This window comes from Chanos chanos, chromosome 4 (genome assembly GCF_902362185.1).
Source record: "Chanos chanos chromosome 4, fChaCha1.1, whole genome shotgun sequence".
Classification (NCBI taxonomy): domain Eukaryota; kingdom Metazoa; phylum Chordata; class Actinopteri; order Gonorynchiformes; family Chanidae; genus Chanos; species Chanos chanos.
The window spans coordinates 24,190,646-24,200,785 of record NC_044498.1 but is presented as its reverse complement, the minus strand read 5'-3'; the positions used below and the strand labels follow the sequence as shown (position 1 = coordinate 24,200,785).

The 10,140-nt window shown below is 38.7% G+C and overlaps 1 protein-coding gene across 1 annotated transcript; it reads right to left on the bottom strand.

The window, feature by feature from the left end:
• Window positions 1-707: 707 nt before the first annotated feature.
• On the bottom strand, window positions 708-7,957 carry mep1a.2 (meprin A, alpha (PABA peptide hydrolase), tandem duplicate 2). The gene is made up of 13 exons (XM_030772195.1): window positions 7,864-7,957; window positions 7,346-7,399; window positions 7,106-7,146; window positions 6,914-6,989; window positions 6,635-6,752; window positions 5,725-5,900; window positions 5,311-5,532; window positions 4,611-4,757; window positions 3,988-4,203; window positions 3,132-3,572; window positions 1,535-1,702; window positions 1,174-1,360; window positions 708-858 (listed from the first exon to the last, which is right to left on the bottom strand). The coding sequence occupies exons 1-13, from the start codon at window positions 7,955-7,957 to the stop codon at window positions 708-710; spliced, it is 2,091 nt and encodes a 696-aa protein (XP_030628055.1).
• Window positions 7,958-10,140: the final 2,183 nt, after the last annotated feature.

The following is a 10,140-nucleotide window of genomic DNA, read 5'->3' as shown; positions in this document are numbered from 1 at the left end:
AAGAGAGGAGGACTTGCAACACAACATTAAAATATTATTGTTAGTGTGTTACTTATTCTGTCTGTAACTGCAAATTCTGCAATAGTCAATATTCAAATCATTCCTGAACGTTCTTTTGTTTATGCCATAAAACACTGTCTGAACCAAAAAGGAACTGAGATGAACTCTAATGACCGCATAGTTTTAATTTAATAGTTTGTCACTGTCAAGAAAAACAGCATTTTGCCATTTTACCAATTACAGTTGCAGTTTCATCTTTGAATTGCTACAACTGGACAAGAAATTTTGTAATGGATTTGGGTACACACACTTATAACAATTACAAACAAATGTTTTCATCTCTGAGTTGTCTGGATATAGCACATGAAACAGTGGGAAGCCATTTTATGTTTACACTGCTATCTGTAATACTCTGCATAATTAGTCTCTAATTTAAGTCGATTCCAGCTGTAAATGGTGGAATAAAAAGATAAAGATAAACTATTAGTACCACCAATGTCAAGTATCATTCAAGCTTTATTTGAACATTTTTGTTATGTTTCTCTTGTGATAAAGGGCACCTCCTTAAAATATCTCATGGCTACTTAAAAAAAAAGGAAGCCCTGTGTTTGGCCAAAGGTTGCATAATTAAGGGAAAAGAGAAAAGAGAAGAAAGAAAAAGATGATTAGAGACATTACAAATAAAGCAGATAACACAGATAGTTTTTTCAGTGTGGTTTGCGTAAGACTGCTATAATGGCACCAGTAAGAACCACAGTGCCTGCAATCCCACCGATGAAAACTCCCATGATTCCCCCATCAACATGCTGCTTCTCACACATGTCTCCTGAGTAGACCACGGCTTTGCCAGAGGCACACCTGGGGAAAGCATTCATTGCTCTCAGTATGCATGCTACTGTGTCACCATGTAGTCCAAAAATGAAAAACTATATGTAGTGAGTAGAATTGCCTATAGATACATACATACATACATACATATATATGTGTGTGTGTGTGTGTGTGTGTGTGTGAAATACATATATACATTTAAATGAAGTATGGATGTATAGAGATGCATTGTATTATATTGTAATGGAAAAAATAAATCACTGAACAAAGTAAATGTATTGTTTCATTATGATTCTATATAATCCCCCGAGACTGAAGACTGCCCAACCCTGGTATCATACCAACCTGCACGTGGCTTTGCCCTCATTTTGGACACAAACGCCTCCATTCAGGCAGGGGTTCGGTTGGCAGTGATCCCTTACAGAGCGTGCCCTCCTGGGTTTGGGAGCTTCATGGTTCTGCTCCACCGCTTGAAGATCAATGGATGTTTTGGGTTTGACTGGAACCTCTGTCTTTATGAGATGTGTTAGATCTGGAGACATATTTTAAGACAAATGAATGTGAATATACTGTGAACGAAGAAGAAGAGCTCATATGCTTGAGAGCACACTCCAAAAATATTTCATATTACTTCTTGTTTAAAGAGATCAAAGCGGACTTCATTATGTGGCCTGGATTTAATCTTTAGCATTGTTAAGTGAGTCACCATCTACGTTGACAGTGACAATTAGGTCGTCGTTCTTCAGGAAGCTTCTTCTACTCAGCTGCTGATGGGACATGAAGGTGCTCCATCCATAATCACTGCTCCGGAAACACTGACAGCTCTCATCAAACACTCCAGTAGTGGATGGCTTATTCCACCTTGGGTTTGTGTCTGGAAAATAGATAGATGGGTAGATAGATAGATAGATAGATAGATAGATAGATAGATAGATAGATAGATAGATAGATAGATAGATAGATAGACGGACAGACAGGCAGGCAGGCAGATACATACATATATACATACAAGCATACATACAAACATATGTAAAATAGTCTTAATATAACTCTGTAAGGCATTTAGACTAAGGATATTCATTATCCTCTTCACTGATATGCACTTTTACATGGATATGCACTTTTACGTGTGCCATTTTGTGGGTTGTGTAGTAACTGTGGAAAATGGTTGTTGTGTCATATATAGATTTGGGCCACCCCCATAGTTCACTAATGCTAAATGGATAATCTATTCATTCAGCTACCTTGGATGAACATTCTGTAGCCCCACAAGTCACAGAGATGCTGGCAACCTCAGTGCTGAAACATTTCATATTCACATTTTAAGCAAATAGTAAAACAAGAAAGATATAGCTGTTCAAATCTTATCACCGTAACAGCCACTACTGATTTACCATCCAAGTTGCCCACTTGTCCCCTTCCTTTCAAAAGTCAATGAGTCCTCGCAATATACAAAACCCAGAGGAGCCAAAACAAGACTCGGTACTCTCACGTTTTATCTGACGTTCAAACACTAACTATCATCTGTTTTGAATGTAGTAACTTCAAGTATGTTATTCATCACAAATCTTACCAGCGCAAATATGTCATCATGTTGGATAATATGTTCTGATTAAGTGTCTACGCGGGATGTTATGAATACACATACTATTTATGCCAGAGGTGCCCAAACCCAGCCCAGGAGGGGAAAAGTTCTGCATTTCTAGTCAACCAAGAGACATATGGTCTCTGATTGGCTAAAGAGTGCACACATCTGTTTTCCAGGACTGGATTTTTGCTCCTCTGGTCTTAGCATATTGTGACCTGGAACTGGAAAAGGCGTTCAAATGCCTGCTTTCATAATAGCTTTGACTTTGAATTGTTTAAAAAAAAAAAATATGTGATAAAGCTAAATGAGATTTGTACCTAACATCTCCCTGTGTATCTAACGCATTTTCAGATCTGTTGTCAAAGCCCACATACACATCTGTTTTAGCTAACAATGGTGCTTATGAGCACCTGAGTAATTGTGTATTATGTCATGACTCAAAGTGATTCCTATGGGACTTCAGCACTTTAAGAGGAATGTTACTGACTCCATAATAATCCCAAATTATTGAAGTGCTCTTTATTGTGCACATTTGCGTATTCAATAGTTGCCCAGAGTTGGTTTGACAGGAGGGAAGCACACATGAACTCACCCAGAGACACATACACAGTTACACTGTTGTACTTGTTGTAGAAGTATTTGATCATCATTTTTCCCACAATAAATAAAAAATTAAATAAAAATAATAATAAGATAATAAGATCATGAGACTGACCAGTGGTGAAGCTCCTGCTGTTGGACATTTGCTGTGTAACATCGGGGTCCTGGTCCATCACGGTGATAGTCACCTGTCTGTTTGCAGCAGGCCACTCCAGCACAGCATCATTCTCCCCACTGTACAGGTTAAATGTCACTGCCAAGTAGCCTGAGGAATTCCTGCCATTTGGATACACGCTTATTCCATAACTGTAGCCCTCGGAGCTGAAGAACCGCTCACTTCTGATGCTGTCCCACTGAGGCATGCTTGTTAGTAAATGTGTGAAGTTCCGGATTTGCCAGACAGCGTTTGGGCATGCCATCTCAGACAGGGTGACATCATCAATGAAGATTCCTCCCGATGTTTTCTTTGAACCCACCGTGCCCTGGAAGATGTACCGGAACTTCTTCTCAGCATTTAGAGTGACATGGGCTATCTTCCAGGACTCATCGCTGTCTCCTGAAAAATGTAAACAGGACACCTATTTTTCAAAACTTAAGATCTGGTTGAGTAATGACTTGACTTGAAAATCTACTCCCCATGTTAACCTGCTGGTTAATTTATAGTAAATATATTCAGTTGGGAAATTCTACAGTCATAATGAATTTCTGAATGGATGAAGTGTGCAATTATGTTTCTTAGGGAAAAAAATCAAAGTGGTCCTAAGATGAGAGCACAAAGCAGCTGCTCTAGAGAAACATGGCCCAAGCACCCTTGATATATAGTACTTTCGTTTCCATAAAAGAAGTGAAATAAATTAAGGTGTCCAAAAGCATTGTTTACAACACACAGTCAGAAGAGGCTGTTCATCATTCACATCAGACAGTAATGTAAAAAGTATACCAGTGAGCTATAGTGTAACTACTAATCATACCGGTGATAGTGTGAACTTTCTGCATCTGCCGAACATTGCCTGTGCCATCATCTGTACGAACCCAGATGGTCAGTAGGTCACCAGCGCCCCCTGTGGTTTTGTAGAAGAATTGGAGGCACTGTTGTTTTCTCTTGGGGTAGAGGATTCGGGACTCCAGCAGTGCGCTGTGTCCTACTTCTTTATTTGATGTGTCGAACTTCATGAAGTAGCCAGCATCTATATAAAAATGAATAATATGTTGTTTTGACTGAAGCAACCAACATTACGATGAAGAACATTGGTACTCTCTTTGTCCCAAGGTGGACAGGCAAACTCATTCTCAACTTATAAAACTGTCAATAATTTGTGCGCAGCTTCAAAGGTTTTTTTATTTTCAGTCAATAAAAAAACTAATTCAGTGAATAGTGACAAACAAAAGTAATTTTCTTCAGTTAGATACAACTGCACTGTTCAACTCCAGCCTCTGCATTCAGAACTCCTGCTGTTTGAAACAGTGAGTGATATTGTACGCTAACCACTACATGTCACAGACTGACTGACATGTGAACAGATCTCTGACTTTGAATGTCCCTGAGATCAGCATGCACACTCAAGATAAGGGGTTGCATAACGTTCTTTCATACCCCTGCATTTTCCTCCAAGAGTGTGGTCCTGGTCCCCTGGAGAAGTCACAGTTTGGACCCAGTCTGCACCATCGGCCTCATTCTGGATCATGCCGCAGATGTTGATCTGCTCGAAGGCACACTGGTCCAGGAGAGTAAGTGTGGAAGCTACAATGCACATAAACATTGGTGAAATATACCTTCGTGTACCATGTACAACAAACAAACAGCCTGAAGAGGGCGCTACAATATGTTACAAGTGAACAGTATTAACAACCATATGGAATTTTGGAGATTTGTGCTACTATTGGACATTGGCTTCACCTCAAGAGGAAGTGATGGAATAAGTGATGCTGACACATAACAGTGTCTGTGAGCCTTGGCATAAATTCTGTAAGTGTCTGTGCTTCCACTGGAGGAAAGCAACAAAATTCTGGGAGTAATTCCATTATTTGGCATTTTGTTGGCGGAAGAAGCGTAAAGTCAAGCGTCACTCTGGTATCCACCATAAGGAGTCAGTTATTTTAAATTTGAATACTGAGACAACTAAATGTGTACTATCCACTGAGACCCCCACCCCACCCACCTCCCAAAATGAGGAATCTGAGTTCTTCATTACATATGTGGCAAGTAATATTACGGTTTCAGCTGCTAGGTAACTATCCATTATCATTTCTCAGTAAGTTACTCAGCCATCAGGTTCCAAATTTGTGTGACTCACCGCAGTCATACATGCGGTTTAACCTCTCAATGTCAACGGCACTGAAGTCCAACCGCTGTCCAATGACATCATTGAAAGCGGGGATGGCGGTGGTGATGGTTGGTATACTTGCATTCTTGTTGAAAGACAAGGGCCTGTAGTGCATGATAGACTCATAATCATAGGGGGTGTTCAGATCGGTAATGAAATCATCCTCATACTTGTTAAAGTTGTGTTCTTTTCCTACACATGGGAAAAGCATGAAAATGCATGCGTTCATCAGTCATCAAATACAAAAGTAAGATTTTTGTGGGGTCAAAATGTCATCTTTGGTGAGGTACAAACCAGATTTAATTTTGCATATAGACATCATGTACTTATATTGTTATTTAATTTTTTTTTAAACCTTTACTTCCTCATTTGTTGGTACCTTACCTGGTATGATTTGATCCCACCAGATCTGGACATAGTCGTCCCGATCAGACCGTGACTGTTCATGGTAAAAGCCAAGAGCGTGGAGGAGCTCATGTTCTACAATGGCCTTAGTGTCACACCTTTCTCCAATGGACAGGTCCTGACCCGTTTGAAAATCTCCCACATATGACCAGCACCTGAGACGTACAGCGATACAATAAGAGAGCATTTTGAAATATAAACTTCACTTGCATGGGAATTTCTTTTATTAAATCAATGAATGTGTACATACACAGAGAATCCACAAATTACATAGTTTATGCAACTGGACCAACCTATGACAGAATTTATATGATGAAATCTATCACAGACACATCTTGATAACTGTATCATAACGAGCAGAACCTCATGCAACACAATATCTGCATAACCATTTCATAACAACTACCGCTTTTGCAAAGAAAAGCTGCATCATTTTGTCTTTTGCAAGAAACAAAATCATGTGCCATTGTTGCACAAATATTTTGTTGTGCAAAATACTTTGTACAAAATACTTTTTCACAAGTTAATGTTGTTCATTCTTATGGACGGATGTACATAAGAGGTATGTAAATGTAATGTAGATAAAAGTTTGAACCTGTTCATTTCAAACCAATTGGTAAAAACACTTTGAGCTTCAAAGACAATGCAAAAACATGTGCATTACAAGCTGAAGATGCTAGCATATGAAATGTAAGTGAATTGCCTGAAAGCCAAACCGAAATCTTCTGGGGAGAAAAAGCTGCGTAGGTCAAGAAATGTTAAAGGTGCATGTGGTCAGATGCAAAGATAAGGGTTTCTAATCTCTTCTTCCCATAACGCTTTGCAAAGCAGAGTCAATAAAATTGCAAAAGCACAGCCTTGATCGGTGTATGATTTTCGCAAAGTTTACCCATCCTGTTTGGAGAAGGATATGTAGGTGCTCTCGTCCTCATAGGGCTTGAAGTCCACACAAGATTTGAGCCTGTACATTTCCATCGCCTGGAGAATTACACCCTTGGCATTCAGTTCTTTAAAAGAGCAAACATACACACACACACATACATGCACACATACACAAACACAGAGAGAGAGAGAGACAGAGACAGAGAGAGAGAGACAGTATAATAGTGCTTCATATTTGTCAGTGATACTGTTGATAAGATGAAGGATTTGATGGTGGTATGGGTACCTAGTGAATCTGTCAGTATATAAGGAATGGGGAATTTCCATCTTTTTGTTTCATCCAAGATTGCATTCCTCCTTATCTGTAGAAACACAATATTAACATATATGTTATAAACAACAGTAGTTCTTTCCATCTGTAGTATCTAACATGACTGAATGAATGTTTACGTGATATTTACAAGATTAGATTACTTACATCACCAACAATATCTCCCTCAAACAGTTCTTTTTTGGACTCTGAAATGCAAACATGAGATAGTGGTTGCGCAACGCATCAATCTAAGCAACCTCCCAGACGTTTTCAACACTTAAATGTTGCAAGTAAATACAGCTTTGTTTCAATTTACAATATTCTCTTTAGAGTTTAAATTGGATATTATTATTGTTGGATTTTAAATTACTGTATGCATTTCCTCTATTGTAAATAAATACAAACCTAGATTTATGTCAAAGATGTCTTCACGTAATTCTCCCGCATCGGCATCTACACCTGATGTTCACCATTGGCCGATGAGGAACAGACACAACTTCATCAATAGTTTGTCGTTCAAGCTCAATTCGCCAAAAATGTATTCAAAATTCACAAATTGGTATTTAAGATTCACACCACTTTAATACAATAGCGATAAAAATACAAAGCAGTTAACATGTTATAAACAATATCCACTGATGCGCAGATTACTGTTTTGTAAATGAACAGTGAACTCAAATGTTGACCAGTACAACCCCAGGGCTTCTCAGAAGAAGAGGAAATTAAGCAGCAAAACCTACCATGTTCTGTAGGAAGACTGTGAACCTAAAACAGATGACAAGTAAATTTATTTCACTCTGATTGTGAGGTTGTTTATTTACTATGAAAGCACAATTGATGAAAGGAAAAAAATGCCCTAAAGTTATTAAAAAAGATACCCTGAATAAAGACAAGATTAAACATGCGATTTAACTTTTCAATACCTTGAACACGAATAATAGAGACAGTGGGACGATCATCCACAAGGAGCCCATGGTAAATCCAGTGGAGCAAAACTTTGTGTCTCTTGACAGGCATTATCTTCACCAATAAAGTCTGTGAGGACTGTGATACTTTGATCTGGCAACGTAGAGAATAATTACCAGCGATCACTTGGTGTGAACATTTTTTTTCTGTGACCTTTGGTTATATGGAGGCTCATAACCAAAGGACATAACTAAATGTCAGCATTTTCATACAGCTCAACTCACGTGGGCGCCTTGCTAAGAAACATGAACAGCCTTGCTCTAATCTCGTCTAATAATTGATAAAGTGACGATATTATGAACGCAGGTTGTTGCTGATGTTTTTGTTTGCCACCCAACGATCTGACAAAGGAGCAAACCTATTTTGCATATATAGTATTTAACCAGACTCCTATTAGCTGATCGGAAGATTAAACCACTGAAACTTAAACCATAACATTTCCTGATGCTACTTCAGCACATAGGAAGCCAAATGCAAAAATATACTACACCCCACCTGTTCTGAGGTGTCAGTGGTCTCAGTTTGTGTGTGTGTGTGTGTGTGTGTGTGTGTGTGTGTGTGTGTGTCTGTGTAGCTTTGCCTCGATATCTATGGACTACAAACAGATACACGGCTTTTTTACATGATGAACATCCGGATCCCATAATTGTTCCTGTTGGAGTGAAGCACTACAACAATAACAAGGTAACTCTGTGATATAATGTTTCCACATCACAACAGTTAAAGACTGACTAGGAGTCAGTAAGCTTTTTAGAGTAGTCTCTTGCTGTCAATAAAGCTTGGCGATGTGACGTTTGTAATACATGTGTTTAGCAGGGGTACAATTAGTGTTCTTGACAGTGTCTGTGACTGCGCACAATCTCACTGGGATCGCACATGTGAGGTTATGGCAAACCACATTTTTCACGTTTTACGAAGCAATCCATCCGTGTACCAGCTGATCATGTCTGATAGGCCCCCAGTGTAGAATGTGGCTCTATGTTTTTGTTTGAACTATGCTTACATGCAGTAAGCACCAAAATGCTGATACAAAATTCTAGTGTCTAAATCAAAATTCATATAAATCTAAATATATATATATGTATGTATGTGTGTGTGTGTGTGTGTGTGTGTGTGTATGCTGTATATATATATATACTTTGTTTGTTTGTTTGTTTGTTTTGTTCAAAAAAAGAAAAGCAAACATCAGTTTTACAGACTGTTTTGTTTGGAAGAGTATACTTTAATTTGAATGAACCAGCAGAGGTTTTATTATGAAGGCTGAAGAGGAGAGAAGGGTGAAACAGTACAGCACCAAGAGTCGGTCAAGCACACACCAACTATGCTATTTTACATTGTTTTTAAAACTCCACATTAAACTGATGGATACAGTCATACCTAGTCTTCATACCTACTCTTGCTGTTTATGTGAAACTGCATGTGTCAGAGTGTAAGGCCTTGGGTGTTTGAATCACAGACAATATAAGAGGAAGAAAGAGAGAGAGTGTGTGTGTGTGTGCGTGTGCGTGTGCATGTGTGTGTGTGTGTGTGAGTGAATAAGAGATGAGAGAGAGAGAGAGAGAGAGAGAGAGAGAGAGAGAGACAGGAACTTGCTGTTTGTAGGAGAACCGTTACAGAACTGAAAAAATGCTGAGTAATCATGGCAGCTACCATAAGAACCAGATAGTAAGATGTATGATGGATATGATTATATAACTATATAACACTACATGTGCACAAAGTTGACGGTAAAATAGTGACATTGTGTGTGTGTGAGGCTGCGTGTGTGTGTGTGTGTGTCTGAGTATAACTTTAGATTTTATAATGAAAAGGCCTATCCAATGTTGTCCTGAGACTTTAATAAGGGAAGGGAATAAAACCGGCAGTATGTAAGTGCATGGTTGTATGAGGTACATAATAAGTATATGATTATGATACATTGCTGAGCATTTTTTGGAATATGAGTGGACAAAACTAATAACAGATTAAACTCCTTTTCATGCATAATTACATACACAAATGGCCACAGTCTTGATCCCTCTGAGTCGCATTTACATCTCTGCACGATTTCACCCCTGTTCACAGACAGAAAACACACAAGTCACTTTCTACTGTGAAACACATGCAGCACTCAGACCGGGCTTGCTTATGACGTCTGTGACAATGAGAAGAATACAACTTGTATTGATAAAAATGAGTTGCGTTGTTTCAGCACCGTTAATGGCTTAATTCAGCGATGTGATAACACATATAGA